General features: G+C 45.1%; 1 protein-coding gene across 1 annotated transcript in view; it reads left to right on the forward strand.

The window, feature by feature from the left end:
• The window catches only part of LOC310853208 (membrane-associated guanylate kinase, WW and PDZ domain-containing protein 2-like), a 78,512-nt gene that overhangs the window by 18,272 nt on the left and 40,097 nt on the right, over positions 1-20,143 (forward strand). Inside the window, exons 4-6 of the mRNA XM_083757449.1 lie at positions 1,705-1,954; positions 3,196-3,418; positions 4,784-5,039. Of these exons, the coding sequence (XP_083613575.1) occupies positions 1,705-1,954; positions 3,196-3,418; positions 4,784-5,039 (729 nt within the window). The remainder of the gene's footprint in view (positions 1-1,704; positions 1,955-3,195; positions 3,419-4,783; positions 5,040-20,143) is intronic.

Raw genomic sequence — 20,143 nt, forward strand, 5'->3', positions numbered from 1 at the left:
ACTATAATTGCATTGTATATAGTCATAGCACGCCATAGTACATATGTATAGCATAGTAGTATAGATATATAGTTTATATGTATAGTCTCATAATATAGATACTTAAGTAATACTGTAAGTAATAATATAACATAATATAACATAATATAAGTAATACTGTTACTTTCTTAGCTTACGCATGTTTCATGATAAATGCTTTATTGTGATGTATTCCCATGCTTTTTGTTCTTGCTTAATGTAAGTCGCTCTGGATTAAGAGCGTCTGCTAAATGCTTAAATTGTAAATTGTAACAACATATTATGTAATAATTATAATGTAATTGCAAAATAATGATTGACATCACTAGTGTTAGTGCTTTTATCCATCCATCCATCTTCAACCGCTTATCCGTAGTCGGGTCGCCGGAGCAACAGCTCCAGAGAGCTCCAGACGTCCCTCTCCAGAGCTACATTAGTGACTTCCTCCTGGGGGATCCCGAGGCGTTCCAAGGCCAGTGCGTCTATGTGTTTCCTCCAACTGCGCCTTGGTCTGCCCCGGGGGTCTCCTCCCAGTGGGACGTGCCTCGAGGACCTCCCTATAGGGAGACGCCCGAGAGGCATCCTAACCAGATGCCCCGAACCAACTAAGCTGGCTCCATTCCAGCCGAAGAAGCAGCGACTCTACTCCGAGTCTCTCTCGTGTGACTGAACTTCTCACACTATCTCTAAGGGAGATGCCAGCCACCCGTCGAAGAAAACTCATTTTGGCCGCTTGTATTCACGACCCTATTCTTTCAGTTATGACACACACTTCATGACCATAGTTGAGAGTAGCTAGACAGAAAGCTTTGCCTTCTGGCTCAACTCTCTTTTCGTCACAGCAGTGCGGTACAGAGACTGCTGTAAATTACGACCGTCGCCCCCAAATCCCGATAGATGATTTAAATACATTCTTAGCCCCTTGCTTGTCAACTCATAGTATTTCTAACACCTCGAGTGCGGTACAGAGACTGCTGCACTGCTGTTAGTGCTTTTATTCATGCTCAAATATGAATTTACACCCACTATACAATAAAGGTATACACAAATAAAACCGCAGGATATCTTGCCTGGTGGAGAGGGGAATTCTCAATTTCTCATTACACCGCGGTTGTGAAAAGAGCATGGCGAAGTTGATCGTCTGTGAAGGGTCCATGGTTTAGTCGTTTGTCTTTTGTGTGTGTGTGTGTGTGTGTGTGTGTGTGTGTGTGTGTGTGTGTGTGTGTGTGTGTGTGTGTGTGTGTGTGTGTGTGTGTGTGTGTGTGTGTGTGTGTGTGTGTGTGTGTGTGTGTGTGTGTGTGTGTGTGTGTGTGTGTGTGTGCGCGCGCGCGCCCCCCAAATCCCGATAGATGATTTAAATACATTCTTAGCCCCTGCTTGTCAACTCGTAGTATTTCTAACACCTCGAAGAGCAGGTGATGATTATCAGCGTTATCGGTGTATAGTGTGACATTATCTGTAGTGTGGGAAATGTGGCCGCTGAGAGTTGAGAGTGCAGAGCCCACGCACGCACACACGCTTTCAGTCACTTTTATCTCCAATTTCGGCATTCCTGGTCAAAACGAGGCTCATTGCACGGAGCATAGCGGCCGCTCTAATGGCGCCGTCCTGATTCCAGAATCTCAGTACATGTCTGCTTGTGTGTGTGTGTGTGTGTGTGTGTGTGTGTGTGTGTGTCTCCCCAAGGTGACGTCCTGGTGTACATCAACGACGTGTGCGTGCTGGGCACCACGCACGCCGACGTGGTCAAGCTCTTCCAGTCGGTGCCCATCGGGCAGAGCGTGAGCCTGGTGCTGTGCCGCGGCTACCCTCTGCCCTACGACCCCGAGGACCCCGGGGGCCACGCCCACAACGCCACCGCCACCACCACCACCACCATCATCTCCCCCCTGGGCATCATGGAGCAGCGCCCCGTCATGCTCCATAACGGCACGCGGTTAGACACTTTTGAAATTGCTCATTTTAGTTTTAGTTTTGTCTTCGTTAGTTAGTTTTACTATTAGTTTTAGTCTAATACTTATTTTGTCGTGCAGTGTACTTATTTATCAGGTGCATGATTGATTAGGCAGGTTTAATTTGCAATTCTACAACAGGTCGTTAAGAGGAAGCAATCTGATTGGTTGAAACAGCCTTCTAGCCGGTGGTTTAACCAGCACTGTTCACCACCTAATCAAAACAAATAATTCAGCTGCTCTGTTCTCCCAGAGCGCTTGCAAACTCGGTGGCTAGGCTAGCTAGTTTCTTTGGACATTTGTGGTCGTAGTGACTACATCTGTCATTAAAAAAAATAAAAAATTCAGCGATTCTGTGTTTTAAGGGTAACTGTAGAATAGCAATATAACACCCTCTCGTGTAATATTACTTAATTAAAACATACGCAAGTATATGCATTTGAAAATGTGTTCACACTTCACAGATGAACCGCCAACCATCCGCAAGCGAACACTCATTTCAGTTTGTTTCGGTTAGTGTTGGAGAAACCGCAATATGGTTTCAGTTATCGTTTATTTGTATTTTTATTGTAGTTTTTATTGTAGTTCAGTTTAGCGAAAATGTTCTTTTAAACTTTAGTTTCCATTATTTTGCTAACCCATTTTGGGGCGGGAACCCCTTTTGGTGTTTTAAACATTATGTTGTAATTTAGCTATTGAAAAATAGCAGATCTACAAGCTCAGAGCGCGCCACAAGCTTGTAGGTCTGCTATTTTTGAAAAATCGTGAAAACATTTATTTCTGAAAACTGGAGGTTTTTTTGGAAGATCTTTTATTTATTTCGAGGTCAGGCCTAAATGGGTTAAATGGGAATTTCTCCCTAACCTTTTCTTTACAAAATGTAGTTGATAATTATGTATATTGACCAAAATAATAAATAAAATTGAGCTGGAGCTGCTCCTAGAGGGGTCTAACGTCAGCTCACGTAGACCAGGAAGAGTGCAGTGTCAACAATGCATGGAGTGTTGCTGTCACATCATCTAGAACAGATGTAAACAAAAACCAATTGCGCAATTGAATAGGAGTTCTAGCGTTAGACCCCTCCAACTCCAGCTTCAGCTCCCCTATATCTTTTTTTTTTTAATATATATATGTATATATTGTTTTTTGGTCAAAAAAAGGGTTGGGGAGAAATTCCCCTTTAAGTCTTGGTTAACTATACACTAACCTTGCGGTTGAACGGCAGGAGCGGCTACGACACCTACCTGGACTATGTGTCGCGCACGGCGGCCGCGGGCCGCCTGTTGGCGGGCGAGCAGCACAGCGGCGGCGGCCACCAGGGGGAGCCGCAGCAGATGCTCCTCACCTCCTCGCACCCGGGCGACACCCACCTGGACACGCCCACGGCCGGAGCCACACCCCCCGACAGTGTGTCCATGGCGTCGTCGGGCGCCACCACCACCACTCAGGTACGGTGCAGTGTTGTTTTTTTCTATTTTAGTTTTAGTCATAGTGTCTTCTTCAATAGTTTCCATTTAGTTTCAGTCACATTTTAGTCACCCGGAATGTTTTAGTGTTAAAGGACCACTTTTCAACCTATCTTCATATAATAGGTCCTCACTAATAATCTTGAAAAAATGGCGCAATATTTTTCTACTCTGTTTGTGTCTCATAGGAGGGCTGTGGGCAGTTCAGAAACCGTCTTCCAGTGACATCGATGGGGAATACAAGCTAATAAAAACTGCAGGCTTTCTAGTCCTGAAAAGTTGCAATGCGAAAATGGAAGCCATCGTTCTCACGATAATGAAAATCTAAACATTTTTGTAAAAAAATCTTGTTTAAAAAATAATCTGCCTAATGATGATGTCACTGGAAGACGGTTTCTAAACTGCCCACAACCCTCCTATGAGACACAGACTGAGTAGAAAAAAATCGTGCCACTTTATCATGATTATTAGTGAGAACCTATTATATGAAGATAGGTTGAAAAGTGGTGAAGTGGTCCTTTAAGTCTAGTTTTATTCGACTAAATGTCATAAGATTTTAGTCGACTGAATCTACAGTTGATTTAGTCGACCTAAAATGTATTTTGGCGGGCCTTGATGCCGTCCTAATGACTGATTTAGACTTGCTGAAAATAGCAGATCTACAAGTTAACTTGTAGATCCGCATGTGTTCAGAATGTATTGTTGTTTCCCGTCTTTCCACAAAAACTAAAATGCTCGACAGTGGGCTCGATAAGAACCTGACTCGATAAGCCTGGTCGTTATCAATAAAAACGTAACGAGCTCTATATATAGTAGTAATCATTGTGGCAACCCTCACCACCACCACCTTCTTCTTGCTGCGAGAGTGAGGTCTAGCCAACACCAACTCGGGAATCCTGGATCGCTGCCCTCCACAAATTCCTATCCAACATCAGGTTCTTGAGCTCTGCAGTGTTGTCAGCCAAGCTGTCACGCCGAAGCACGTCTACATAGGTGGTACGCTTCTTTCCCCTCCTGGCTTTGCCCTGGGTTGGCTCCCATAGGGTCAATTTACTTGCCTCAAGTTCTGGGTGCCTGACGCAGTGCCCTGCCAGCCTCATCCTTCTCTCTCTGACTTTGTCCGTGACGCGTGGTAGGTCCCCATAGAGGTCCACATTTCTGATGCGATCCGTCCATGTGACACCTAGTGCCAATCGTAGCATTCTTGTGTAGACTCCATCCAGGGCTTTTTCCTGTTGTACTGTGAGGGTCCATGTCTCGGCCCCATACAGCAGTACCGACTCCACAGTAGCTATGAACAGCCGCCTCTTAAGGTCTTCTCCCATGTCTGATTACCACCACCACCAGGGGGAGCTGCTGACGCTGACGATGGTGAAGGGCGCCGAGGGCTTCGGGTTCACCATGGCGGACAGCGCGGCGGGCCAGCGGGTCAAGCAGGTCCTGGAGCCCGGCGGCTGCCCGGGCCTCTGCGAGGGCGACCTCATCCTGGAGGTCAACCGGCAGGCCGTGCACGGGTTCACGCACGCGCGCGTGGTGGAGCTGCTCAAGGAGTGCGCCGTGGGCGCCGAGACCAGCCTGGTGGTCCAGAGGGGAGGAGGGGCAGGTAAGACCGTAGACCTATGGTTCAGCCAGTACAACTCATGAATGGATGGAATATATATGTATGTATTGGATATAAAATGAGCAATTCATTTATTATGGATTGGCAGATGTATTGGATCTGCTTTTTTAGGTACTCGGATCAAGCGCGTCAGTCCCGACCATATAGGGACTCCGAATCCCCCCCGTACCTAAACAGTAGATCCAAAAGGACAGGTGGTAGCTGGGGTGGAGGAGGGGCGAGCAGCAAAAGTCTAATGCAGACGGCAGCGCAGCAGTATCAGTGTGTGCAGCAAGCAAGCAGATTGAGCAGTGCAAACTTCCAGTTTAAATAGCCGGTATGAAGATGGAATCAGTGTGTGTGATTGGATTGGAAGTGAATCATGTGAATGAACGGCCGCCGGCCTGACTGAACTTGCCCTGCGCTTGTCTGTGACAGGCACGATTCTCATTAGACGCCTCCTGCTCCTCCGGCTCCGTTCTCGAGAGGGAGCAAAGCTTTCTGGAGATTCCTTTTGCGGAAGCGTAGCGGGGGAGCATGAGCGGATGTAGTACCCTATACTACCCGGTGTCCTTTTGTTGTTTTTTGGTAGTTTGGTTTCTTTCCGTGCTTTGTGTATGCATGCATTTCTTTATCTGTGTGTGTGTGTGTGTGTGTGTGTGTGTGTGTGTGTGTGTGTGTGTGTGTGTGCGTTATTGAAGTGATACAAATATCACAGAAACCCAGCATTATACATCTCTATATTTCTCAAAAAAAATAATGGCTGTCTTATATGCCAGATTTATTCCTGGTTGAGCTCCATCGTCGCAACACTTAAAATCATTTTGTAGATTGTCGACACGACTCTAAACCAAAAGTATAAATCGGGGCATTATACAGACGGTGACTTTTCATCTGCACCTTTTTACTTCACTCGGGGGTGAAAATGCTTATACCGTCACATTTACTCAGAAAGGGGACGAATCACGCTGGTTCTCTGGCTCTGTGTGCTGTATAGCTGCTGATCATAGAGGTACCGTACAGCTTAATGCTGACTCACACTGTGAATGTTTTTTTCCCCTCCCACCATTGTTCATGCTTTTTGACAAAATGGTCAAAATGTGCATTATTTTGTGCAAATTGCCATTTCTCCCCCCCCCCCCACCCCCACCATTATCGTACATTGAAAATGAAGGTTCTGTAAGTGCTGCTAAGTCTAGTATAGCCAGCCCATAGAGCCCCATTGTGAACACGGACATGTTGAGTACACCAAGGTTTTATGTTAGAAATGTTTAGTATGGGTCCCCAGCATGTAGAAACTGATGTTATAAATGTTTAGTATGAGTCCCCAGCATGTAGAAACTGATGTTATAAATGTTTAGTATGGGTCCCCAGCATGTAGAAACTGATGTTATAAATGTTTAGTATGGGTCCCCAGCATGTAGAAACTGATGTTATAAATGTTTAGTATGGGTCCCCAGCATGTAGAAACTGATGTTATAAATGTTGAGTATGAGTCCCCAGCATGTAGAAACTGCCGGATGCTAACTTGCATAATTATGTTGGGCAATTTTCATAATTGGCATAATATGTGACCATACCAATTACAACCTATAGAAGCCAAAATATTCAAAATGTCATCATGCTTTATGTAGCATGTGACATGTCAAACTAGGGGGTTTTCATGATCCTCATTGGGCTAAAAGAGGCCAATGCCGTCATCACAAATTGATGATGTCAGCACATTTGGGCAAGTGGGCATGGCCGTTTTAAGCCCAATTAGCGTTTTCTTTGCAAAACTAATGCTTTGAATGGATTCAACATCATGAAAACCCCCTAGTTTGACACAGCACATGCTAGATAAAGAATGATGACATTTTGAATAGTTTGCCTTCTATAGGTTGTTAATGGTATGGTCACATATTATGCCAATTTACGAAAATTGCCCAACATAATGCAAGTTAGCATCCGGCAGTTTCTACATGCTGGGGACCCATACTAAACATTTATAACATCAGTTTCTACATGCTGGGGACCCATACTAAACATTTATAACATCAGTGTCTACATGCTGGGGACCTATACTAAACATTTATAACATCAGTTTCTACATGCTGGGGACCCATACTAAACATTTATAACATCAGTTTCTACATGCTGGGGACCCATACTAAACATATATAACATCAGTTTCTACATGCTGGGGACCCATATACTCAACATTTATAACATAAAACGTCGGTGTACTCAACATGTCCGGGTTCACTTTTTGGCTACTAGGCTATAGTGTGAATGCTGCGTACCGTTCCCCAGAGCGGATCGCCCCAACCGTCCCAATGTGAAAGCATTGAATACAGTTGAATGTATAAGTGTACTCTCGGGGTGCGGAAGAATCCTGGCCAATGTGCCTCATGGCCAGCGGGGACCAGGCAGGCAATCTTATTCGGGAACAGTTTGAGTCAAATGGACTCAGTGTGGAGTCTGACTCTATCGTGACTCACACACTTTGCAACAGGTATGTGGTGCATTCTTAGCCGTACGTCTGCGTGTGTGCACGCGTGCATGTTTGTAAAGGCCCCCCCGATGGAGCAGATATAGTGACAATTCAGATTCAGCACCATGTCTTGTGTCTTGTCTGTCTGTCTGTGTATTACTCTTCGGAATGAGAGAACAAGGGTCATGTTTAAGCCTGCTGTGTGATCAGGAGGCCCAACATTTAAGCTCTCCTCCTCCTTATTGAAGTATATAGAAGCCAGTATGTGGTCCCTCGTTGCCAGCGATGACTCAACCGAGGGCGGTAAATGAAACCATGAAGCCGTTGTAGGTTTTAACCCATTAACGCAATCCATGCTAGCCCTGTAGGGGGCAGTGCCGCGCCAGGGGCCAGGGCGTTTGGGGAAGAAATAAAATAATAAATAAGCGTGCCCGTGTCCTCGTGCACGTCAGATTGAGCATGCATGCACGGCTTGCACACGCACGCACGCACGCATGCATGCACACAACAGTGCTGGAAAAAAGTGTTCACATTTTTTACTTAATTAAAAGCATCAGTACTCTCCTGAATGTCAAAGTCCAGTAAAAGTCCATAATTCTAAGTAAATATATGGAAGGCGGAGAGAAGACAGGACCTGCCAAAAGTCAAGAGGGAGGATTCACTCGCGTTTTAGCATCTACCCTAGAAACCTTCAGCTTGCCAGCACTGCATGCCCGTACGCACGCCGACTCACACGCACCCTCGCGCGCACATACGCACTCACACAACAGAGGGAGTTCAGCAGCTGGTCAATATACATTCATCCACCCTGCCACGTGCACTCAAACACACACACGCATACGCATGCATGAACATGATGAAGTGATCAATAATTTTTAAACTCTACCCCCGAAAACATTTGTCAACAGACATACAGACGCACGCACGCACACACACACACACACACACACACACACACACACACGTGCGCACACGCACACGCACACACACAGTCATCCCATCTGTGCAGGAAGATAGCTGTGAAGCACTTACCATCTGTTTGTGTTCTTCGCTCGTGGCACAGTGTTAGAAGGTGGAAACAACTGTGTGGCCGACCCGCCTAACAAGCTCCTGTTGGTGGGAGGAGAGCAACGATGATACACACACTCATTTCATCCGGCCACGGACCACCGATTTACCCATTCTGACCTGAGATCAGATTCTAAAAACGTCTTCTACATCCTGACAGTTTCTATGTCACCGCGTTTTAGCATCTACCCTAGAAACCTTCAGCCACCGAGTGGCACGCTACGAGCTTGTAGGTCTGCTATTTTGGAAAAATCGTGAAAATGTGCCGCAAAAAAATGAATATATATGTCAGAGCGAACATTTTGAACTAAAAATATTTACTTCTGTGGGGTCCCTGGAACTACATATTTTGAGATGGGGGTCCGTGGCCCAATAGAGATAATTCTGGGGGTCCTTAACATGAAAAAGGTTGAGCACCACTGACATAGAAACATAAGTTTTTCATGGATTTAGAAACCTTTTTTGTTTAATCGACCTCAGTCCAAAATGGGTTAATGATCACAGGTGACAGATCCAGCGACTCGCGTGTTGTTCTCTGTTCTGCGCGGCGCTGCATAACGCTGTTAGCTAAAGTCTCAGCTCTTGACACGCTAAAGAAGATTCTCCTCTTCCTTTCCTTTCCTTTCTCCGCCAGCCCGCCCCCATGTGTGAGAGACTCATGGTCCCCAGCGTCTTGCCAAGCTATTACCCGCCCTGATAAAACTGTCCCCATTAAGTTGAAATGATGTCCAAGCTCTCAAAGGGGCACAATTTGGCCCACTCCTTCAGACCGCTGGCCGATAGCCACACAATCTAATTGAACTGGCCGTTTGCTCTGTCTGAGGCGCTATGACACTATAGGCTGTGGAATAGAGAGAGAGAGAGACTGGGGTGGAGGCTGGAGGGAGTCTTTCATAGCCAGACCTTTTGTACTGTATAGCTCTGCCTACACCAAGGCAAGGGTTCTCAACCTTTTTGTGGCTGGTGGTAAAATACAGACCTATAGGGAGGGAATCGGAAATCCCCCAACCATCCATTTCTATCGAGTGCCTCACGGCGAGCGTGCGTGCGTGCGTGTTTCTTTTATTGACGGTGCTAGTGCTTTAGACATGCGTGCCTCCTCAGCATCTGGCAGAGAGGGAGCCATCTGCTGGCCATGCAGGATAACACACACACACACACACACACACACACACACACACACACACACACACACACACGTATCTGTCTCAGCTGTTGAGACATACAAACAGAGTCGACGGGGTGAGGAAAACATCGCTCAAAGGCAATTGTGCAAAGTATACATTTCTCAAAAGGATCCCTGGCTGATAAGACAAATATGCTCTATGACTACAATTTAAAATTTAAAACACTTTAAATCTTTTATTTCTTTCATAAATAGAGAATCTTTCACTCAATAGGAACTGCTCCTGTCGCAAGTTGATGATGTCATACTGTAATGTCCATGTGTGTGTGGTCCAGGCGTATGGAAGCATAAAGTTGGGAAGCATAACGTTTTTTATTTTATTATGCGTTGTGAGCTCGTAGATCTGATGTTTTCAAAAGGTAGGTTATAGGTTTGAAAACTCGAAACATAAACTCCAAAAGAGGTGCTGGCAAAAGAGGGAGGGGGTGGATTTGATGCCGTGTTGATTTTGACAGCACATTTTGATTTTAGTTTTAGTCAGTCTTTTGAGTATAGTTTCCATTTAGTTTTAGTCACATTTTAGTCACCTGGAATGTCTTAGTGTTAGTCCAGTTTTAGTCAACTGAATATAAGATTCTTGTCAACTAAAACTACAGTTGCTTTTAGTCGACCATAGTGTGTTTTGGCTGGACTTGATGCCTTCGTAATGGCTGATTTTACACTTGCTGAAAATAGCCGATCTACAAGCTCACAGCGTTGTGAGCTTGTAGATCGGCTATTTTCAGCGTAAAATGACTTGTGTCTTTTTACTTATACTGTATCTCTTGTCCACTAGTCCCTTCCTAACATTTTAGTCTAGTTTCTATTTGTTGACAAAATTGTCAATATATTTAGTCTTAGTTTTAGTCATCATGGCTTAGTTTTTCTGGCTGTGTGTGTGTGTGTGTGTGTGTGTGTGTGTGTGTGTGTGTGTGTGTGTGTGTGTGTGTGTGTGTGTGTGTGTGTGTGTGTGTGTGTGTGTGTGTGTGTGTGTGTGTGTGTGTGTGTGTGTGTGTGTGTGTGTGTGTGTGTGTGTGTGTGTGTGTGTGTGTGTGTGCGTGCGTGCGTGCGCTTAATGACTGCATTTACACTCCTGTCTGAAACGATGTCGTAAAAACGGCTCTGTGATTGTCTGAGAGCTCTAGTAGTCCTTCTGGGTGTTATTGTAAGTGTATTGTGTGTGTGTGGGTGTGTAATGTATATGGCGTGTGTGCATGCGTGCGTGTTTCTCCATTATAGAGGAGAAGAGTGTCTATTTGCCCACGTGGAAAGGCTTGTATCTTGTCCATTTCTATATGTGGCTTTTAACCCATTCTGACCGGGCACCCATTTTGGTGTCGGCATCATGTTATGCTTTAGCTATTTAAAAATAGCAGATCTACAAGCTCATATCGCGCCACCGAGTGGCGCGATACGAGCTTGTAGGTCTGCTATTTTTTGAAAAATCGAAGAACGACTGACATTTTTTAGAATCTGATCTCAGGTCAGAATGGGTTAATCAGACCAGTGTGTGTCCAGTGGAAACCTCGTTATGAATCTGATCTCAGGTCAGAATGGGTTAACACCGACCGCCGAGCGACAGACAGACAGCCTTCAAAGAGAGACGATGTTTACAGTGAATTGCCACTTCACTTCACCGTCCAGAAACGCAGCCGCCACTTATGATCGCAACTTCCAGTCAATTGCACCTGACCGCCTCCAAACAGCCCAGGCTGTATAGCTAGTATAGCCCATTCTGACCTGAGATCAGATTCACACGAGGTTTCCACTGGACACACACTGGTCTGATTAACCCATTCTGACCTGAGATCAGATTCTAAAAATGTCAGTCGTTCTTCGATTTTTCAAAAAATAGCAGGCCTACAAGCTCGTATCGCGCCACTCGGTGGCGCGATATGAGCTTGTAGATCTGCTATTTTTCAATAGCTAAAGCATAACATGATGCCAACACCAAAATGGGTGCCCGGTCAGAATGGGATAGTTGTGATATTATGTATGGCAGTCCTCTAAACAAATGGCCTGTCTCTCATCAGCGGTAATTGCGCGCAGCCTGTCCTCATTGGCACACCAGCAGAGACCGCTAGCTGCATGGGCTTAATTAGTTGTGGGAGTTTTTAAACCCATGCGGCCATTCAGCATTCGCTAACTTGCCGCATTCTCCCCACACAGTAAAAAATGTGGATTGTGGAATTGTGGACAATTCCTCAATCCCCCCCCCCCCCCTGCCAACATGCACACGATGCACATGGCTGGATTTAGACAAGACGGCACTCTAGAAAAAGGTCTGTTTTAGGAGGACTTTTGTCCCCTCGTCCATCGATCGCGGCATTAAACAAACTGCCCCGCCGATAGGATGGTTCTGTATACAGTGGGGAGGACGTCATGTTGTTTTTGTATTGTCTTGGTGTCCTGTGCTCTGTGTTGTTTTAATGTGCGTCTTTGAACAGACCTGTGAAGACTAATATCCTTTCGGGATAATAGATTATTATTATTATTATTATTATTGTTGTGTGTATTTTATACACCTACAGTTGGTCTTATGACGGCGACGTTGTTGCACACAAGCCGAAAAGCACTCCAGGACGGTCAGTCCCTTTTAAAATGTACTCGGTGGACCTCACCACTCGACCACTCTCCATCTGGCCTCGGTAATCACCGACCAGATGACCAGAACAGGGGCCACTACTGCATCCAACTGGACCTCATGAGAGCACACTGCAGTTAGAAGAGATACATACATCACTGAACACCATCGGGAGTCAGAGAGTAGAACAAGATTAATTGGGCGTGCGTGCGTGCATGTCTGTGTGCTTCTGTGCATTCATCTCTTGCATTTGTTCTCTCCTACCATTTGCATTTGTTTCTCTCAGGAGAAAGACAGGAGGGATAGTAGAAAAGACATATACCGGCGGTTGATGGGGAGAGAGAGAGAGAGACAGAGAGACAGAGACAGAGAGAAAGATAGATACTGTATGAGCTGGGCATTCTGCCAGCCATGTTCACGCTCCCAGCTCTGTCCCCGTTGCAGAACCTGCCAGAGATCAATAGCCAATCTGATACCGGGGCCGGGAACAGGAACACAGCCAAAGAACTTCTAAGTAAAGAGCCAAAAGGAATGAAACGGTTGGGCCAGTTGGAGATTTTGGACTCATTCATGGGCTCACTGAAACCAAAGGCCCTTAGCTTCTGCAATCTGCATCAACAGAACCAACGGCCCTTAGCTTCTGCAATCTGCATCAACAGAACCACATTTTCTTTTAAATAGCTAATGTATATAGGACCCTGGAGTCCTCACTTTGAGAACCCCTGCATTGGACCATGGACCACCATAACCCTGAGAGTGTACAATTGGAACCATTTGGTTCCACATGCTTGGTTCCATGCTGAAAAAAGCAGATCTACAAGCTTGTAGATCATCTATTTTCGGCATGCAACCGAGTGTAAAATCAGCCATTACGACGCCATCAAGGCCTGCCAAAATAAATTTTAGTTGACTAAATCAACTGTAGGTAGTCAACTAATGCTGGACTAACACTAAAACATTTAAGTTGACTAAAATTTGACTAAAACTAAATGAAAATGTATTCGATGGACTATGACTAAAACTAAATCAAAATGTGCTGTCAACATCAACAGCATTGATTGATTGATTGATTGATCACATTGTCTTTCATTATGGGGGGCAGTTTTGAATTGCAGCCTCCCGTCCGGGACTGTAAGTGCTCTTTGAGAGTGGTTTTGAATTCAAGGAATTCACATATCTTAATGGCTGTTGGTAGGGCGTTCCACATTTTAGTGTCAAAGGAGCGAAATATATGCTCGTAGATCTGCTATTTAAAAAAATCACACCCGTGTGAACTGAGTGGTGCAACTCCCCTCTCCCCCACTATATAGCAGATCTACAAGCTACAAGCACTCGGTGCCGCGCTACAAGCTTGTAGGTCTATTTTTGAAAAATCGTGAAAATGTGGCGCAAATCTTTGAATATATATTCTTTCAGTTTTTAACTCAAATGCTTTGCTTCTGGGGGGAGGTCACTGGAACAACATATTTTCAGTTGGGGGTCGGCGGCCAATTACATAATAATCTTGGGGGTCCTTGACATGAAAATGTTTGAGAACGACTGACATATAGAAACATGGGTTTTTCAGAAAACAGTCAGGATTTAGAAGACATTTTGTAGAATCGTTCCCAGGTCAAATTGGGTTAACGGCATGCATATTCAAGCACTTACCGTATGCATGCAAATCAATCCGTTCACCACACTCCGCTTCACTTTCAAGCATATCGGTAACAATATGGAAGGGACACGTTAGGAAGGAATCATTGTTCGGCTATTATCTGCACTACACTGGGGTTCAGAACGGAAACCGTACGCAGCTACACTAGGTGGCTGCAGTGACAATTCGTCCGTCCCGCGAGGAGTTCCGTATTTACAGGTTTCCCCCCCCCCCCTCTGAAGGCGAGGCAAAGGGCTGCGTAACCCCTGTGGACACGCAGTTTTTTTCCCCCCGAAACGTTATACAGCCTGAAAACTGTTATAGCCTAATAAATGAGCCTATAGAGTCACTATAGACACTTTAGAGGTTTGTTGGGTCGTGTACTAAACGGAACAGAGACTTCATTATTGTATCATCGGTAACACCTGCGAAAGGAAAGGAAGAAGGGAAGAGGGGGCCCTCGAGTTCTTTCCAAAATGGTATGTGTGTGTGCATAGACATGCATTGAGAAGTGCGACGCCGTACCGTGCACGATGTTGTAGCCCAGCATAGCGGAGATGCTCAAGTCTGATAGCATTCAGACTAAGGGCCTTCAGCACCACGGACAGCTCCGTCGCTCAGAAGAGGTGCTCTCTGCCTCTCTCTCTCTCTCTCTCTCTCTCTCTCTCTCTGTGTGTGTCTGTATCTCTCTCTCTCTCTCCATACCATACCATGTCAACATAATTTAGCCAGAGGGGCACCACTGACACCCACGTCCAACTAAATGTCTGGTACGCCTGACCGATGCTCTCTCTCTCTCTCTCTCTCTCTCTCTCTCTCTCTCTCTCTCTCTCTCTCTCTCTCTCTCTCTCTCTCTCTCTCTAGGGGAATTTTAGATTGAATAAATTCAGACGGGTGTGATTTTTTAAATCTCTATATTGCTTCTGTGTTTGGACGGGTCTAATTATACACGTCTTCAGTAGTCTGGTTGAGTCGTTTGATCCTCATGTTTTTCTTGTACTGCGGCATCAGGAAAAAGGTTTTAATGAAGATCTTAAAAAATTAAAACTATTTCTCTAGCTCTAGTTGACAACACTGCTCTCCCTCCCTCTCCCTCTCAGTCTCTCTTTAGCTCCCAGTCTCTCTTTAGCTCCCAGTCTCCAGTCTCTCTTTAGCTCCCAGTCTCTATTTAGCTCCCAGTCTCCCTTTAGCTCCCAGTCTCCAGTCTCTCTTTAGCTCCCAGTCTCTATTTAGCTCCCAGTCTCCCTTTAGCTCCCAGTCTCTCTTTAGCTCCCAGTCTCTCTCTAGCTCCCAGTCTCTCTTTAGCTCCCAGTCTCCCTTTAACTCCCAGTCTCTCTTTAGCTCCCAGTCTCTCTCTAGCTCCCAGTCTCTCTTTAGCTCCCAGTCTCTCTCTAGCTCCCAGTCTCCCTTTAGCTCCCAGTCTCTCTTTAGCTCCCAGTCTCTCTCTAGCTCCCAGTCTCTCTTTAGCTCACAGTCTCTCTCTAGCTCACAGTCTCCCTTTAGCTCACAGTCTCTCTTTAGCTCCCAGTCTCTCTTTAGCTCCCAGTCTCTCTCTAGCTCCCAGACTCTCTCTGGCTCCCAGTCTCCCTTTAGCTCCCAGTCTCTCTTTAGCTCCCAGTCTCCCTTTAGCTCCCAGTCTCTCTTTAGCTCCCAGTCTCTCTTTAGCTCCCAGTCTCTCTTTAGCTCCCAGTCTCTCTTTAGCTCCCAGTCTCCCTTTAGCTCCCAGTCTCTCTCTAGCTCCCAGTCTCTCTTTAGCTCCCAGTCTCTCTTTAGCTCCCAGTCTCCCTTTAGCTCCCAGTCTCTCTTTACCTCCCAGTCTCCCTTTAGCTCCCAGTCTCTCTTTACCTCCCAGTCTCCCTTTAGCTCCCAGTCTCTCTTTAGCTCACAGTCTCTCTCTAGCTCACAGTCTCCCTTTAGCTCCCAGACTCTCTCTGGCTCCCAGTCTCTCTTTAGCTCCCAGTCTCTCTTTAGCTCCCAGTCTCCCTTTAGCTCCCAGTCTCCCTTTAGCTCCCAGTCTCCCTTTAGCTCCCAGTCTCTCTTTACCTCCCAGTCTCCCTTTAGCTCCCAGTCTCTCTTTAGCTCACAGTCTCTCTCTAGCTCACAGTCTCCCTTTAGCTCCCAGACTCTCTCTGGCTCCCAGTCTCTCTCTAGCTCCCAGTCTCTCTCTAGCTCCCAGTCTCCCTTTAGCTCCCAGTCTCTCTTTAGCTCCCAGTCTCTTTAGCTCTCTGATCATGGCTCTGTTCTACTATGTTCTGGTTCGGCATTTCGGATGCAGGCAGATCGATTGGCCGCTGTTGGGGAGATTATTGAATTCCCGCAGTAAAAACAGTTCTAAACTGGTGGTTATGCTTTGAAATAATCTATACGTTTTCCTGCTGGGCTAGTAGAGATAGCCATGGGCATATTGAACTCTGCAGTAAGTAAGAAAAGCTTAACCCATTTAGGCCTGACGTCGAAATTAAAAAAATGTCCTCTTAATCATGACAGTTTTCTGAAAAACCCTTTGCGTCTATTAACTGTCCGCCGAGCCCCATCTGAAAATATGTTGTTCCAAGTGACCCCCCTCAGAAGCAAAGATTTGAGTTCAAAACGTTTGCCGTGAAAGCATATATTCAAAGATCTGCGCCACATTTGAGCTTGTAGATATGCTATATTTTTCAACAGATAAAGTATAACCTAATGCTTAAAACACCAAAAAGGGGTATCCCACCCAGAATGGGTTAACCCAGCTTGCTTTTAGTGATTGCTCTGACTCATGGCGATTGTGTGAATCTATAGAAGTCTAAGGGGAAAAAGAGATATGATGGACTGAAGGAATTCTCCACTGGCACATCTATACTTTGTTCTTTTCTCTTTTATCACCAATTCCACTGGCACTTCAGACAGCCGTAGTGTTTTCAGTAGTGTAACTGGCACGCTGCCAGAGCCAAGGCTGGCACATAATTCCGGCGGTCACCCTATAACCCATTCTGAACGGGAACCCATTTTGGTGTTAGCATCATGTTATGCTTTAGCTATTGAAAAATAGCAGATCTACAAGCTCATAGCGCGCCACTCGGTGGCGCGCTATGAGCTTGTAGGTCTGCTATTTTTTTTAAATCGAAGAACGGCTGACATTTTTAGACTAGGTCAGAATGGGTTAATCAGACCAGTGTGTGTCCAGTGGAAACCTCGTATGAATCTGATCTCAGGTCAGAATGGGATAATTGGTTCCTTCTCCATTTGCATACACACTCGTGGGTTCCCTGAGGGGACTCGGCGGTGGCAGCCGCACTTGAAAGAGACAAGGAAGACGGGGAAAATGGAATCGGGAAGACGGAGCGTGCAGTTGTTTGTTTTCTCATAATAACTGGGTCACCAGTTCCATTACGGGATTTCAGTTTGCATGCGTGCGTACGTACAGTACACCAACACTACACACGCACCCAGTGTTGATGTTGATTTAGTTTCGTCATAGTCTTTTCAGTAGAATTTCATTTAGTTTAACCTATTTTGGGCGCGAACCCCTTTTGGTGTTAGCATTATGTTATGCTTTAGCTATTGAAAAATAGAAGATCTACAAGCTCATAGCGCTACGAACTTGTAGATCTGCTATTTTTGAAAAAATCGACTTGAAGAACGACTGACATAGAAACATAGCTTTTTCAGAAAGCTGTCAGGATGTAGAAAACATTTTCTCATGGGTCAAAATGGGTTAACCTATTCTGGACTGGGCGGGAATCCCTTTTGGTGTTTTTTAAGCATTATATATGTTATACTTTGGCTATTGAAAAATAGCAGATCTACAAGCTCGTATTTTTGTCGTGAAAATGTGACGCAAATTTGGAATATATTCAGAGCGACCATTATTTACTCAAATATTTGCTTCTGGGGGGTCCCTGGAACAACATATTTTGACATGGGGGTCGGAGGCCAAATACTTTTTGGGGGTCCTTGACTTGAAAATGTCTATGTCAGAACCACTGACATAGAAATTTTTCCTGAAAACTGTCATGATTTAGAAGACATTTTGTAGAATCGAGCTCAGGTCTAAATGGGTTAAATCATCTGAAATGTTTTAGCGTTTAGTTTTAGTCAGGATAAAATTAAATATCATAAGATTTATTTTTTCATTTTTGAGTGGTGCAACCACCCCTATAGACAGCTATGTGTGTCCCTGGCTGTGTCCGAGCACGGAAATATAGCACTTTGACTTGGTTGGTTTTCACCACCGAGTGCCACACACACACACACACACACACACACACTCTCATTAGCAGGCAACACAGCACTATCTCTCTCTCTGTTTCTGGCACAACAGCGTTCCTACTGGTACTAATAGCCATACTCGTGCTCATACATACATACTGTAGGTGAACGAACACGGAAATTGCTGTTCCTTGGAGTGGTTGCACCACTCAAAAATAAAAGTGACATACCCTGCAGATGCGTTCTAGGTTTCCAGGTATATGCCCTTCATGCGGAAGGTTGTGGGTTCGAACCCTGCCTGGGGTCGACGTCAGCGAGGGGCATGCGGTCACAACGGGTTCCTAACGCCAAATCAAAATGGGTTCAGATTAGGGATGCACCGAAAGGGAAATTCTTGGCCGAAACCGAATATAGGAAACAGTTGGCCGAAAACCGAATACCGACTAGCCGAATACATATTTGTTGTAAAGCTACCTGATTATGGCAAAACCTAACTTAAATAATAAACACTTATGGGTCCATTAAAAAAACATCTAATTAATTGGAGGCTTTGTGATTAATTAATCTCAATTAATCACATATCAATAGGCCTATTTGACCTGAGCAGTGAGCTTTTTTTTCTACATAAGCATAGGCAATAAAACAAGTAGTAATAATAATAGTGATAATATTATTTATATAAAGCTTCTCTGAGTACTTAGACACTTTTCAAGGAGAACATGAGAAAACAAATAAAAACTTTATTAGAGAAAAACTAAGACTATGGAATAAAATAAATTAAAGTGGAATGAGATAGCAATATTCCAGAGGTGGGTTTGAATTTATAGGTGGTGGCATGTCTCTGAGTTTTGGGAAGTGCATCGTTTTGACAGGTCTGCCTGCTGTGGACAGTGAGTGAAACCCTGACCATTAAACATGGGCAGACGCAACGATACAGTATCATTCATTGTTAAAGCTCCAAATGATATTCCCATTCGTCTTTGTGTCTGGCCATGTAAACGCAGCAGCGAGTGTGAGGTGTTGGGGAACGGATGGAAAGTACATAGTGTTAAAACTAACGTTAGCTCCCATGCTAGCTATAGCTTTCCTCGTCAACAGAACACCACCCGTCCACAGATCGGGTGGAACTTGGAAGAGCTGCTGATATCACATTGCTTGTGCCCGTGGATGGGAAATAAGATTTAAAAGGCTATGGAAGCGTGGATTAAAGCACAGATGTATGCAATAAAGTTGTGTCGGATCTGCCTGTGCATTGAAGCATTCCGTGACTGCTGCTCGTGTTGTGTTGTGACTGCTGGCTGCTGCCTGCTGAGCTGATGCATAGTTAATGAGCGTCATAAGCATGCGCCCTTCCTGCGCTGAAAGTAGCAGATCTACAAGCTATCTACCCGTCGCAATGCACAGCGCGTTGGGCTTGTACATCTTTGTTTTTCCCGCAGTTTCGTTAGATTCACAACTTTAGGACCACTACTACTATTCGGTGATATTTTTCGGCTTATTTGAGCCGAAACCGAATAGGCCGAAAATACATTTTTAGCCATTTTCGGCCGAATATTTTCGGTGGCCGAATTTTCGGTGCATCCCTAGTTCAGATTCTGAGCCAAGTCTCCTGAGGAGGCCTGTTTAAAGTTACCTTTGAACAGCCAGTGCACCGACCGCTGAGTTGCTTGTCATGAAAATCCACTTTAAAACGGCGTAATCGCTTGTTGTAGTGTAGAAAAGTGTCCCATAGCGGCGAACACAACAACAGACCGGGCAGCACACGGCTTCTCTCTCTGGCAGATTCGCCGTTGTAAACAATAGTGACTCAATTTCCCTTAAATTGATACTCTGCTTGTATTAGGCATGTAACGATACACTCGACTCACGATACGTATCACGATATGAGGTTCACGATGCGATCTTTCACGATATTTTCAACACAATTATTTTCCAGACAAGTGACCGAAAAGTCTTTAGTTTTTTAATGATTTATCTTCCCCCCCAAGCTTTT

Source organism: Protomyctophum parallelum (genome assembly GCF_964188405.1).
Source record: "Protomyctophum parallelum genome assembly, chromosome: 22".
Classification (NCBI taxonomy): Eukaryota; Metazoa; Chordata; class Actinopteri; order Myctophiformes; family Myctophidae; genus Protomyctophum; species Protomyctophum parallelum.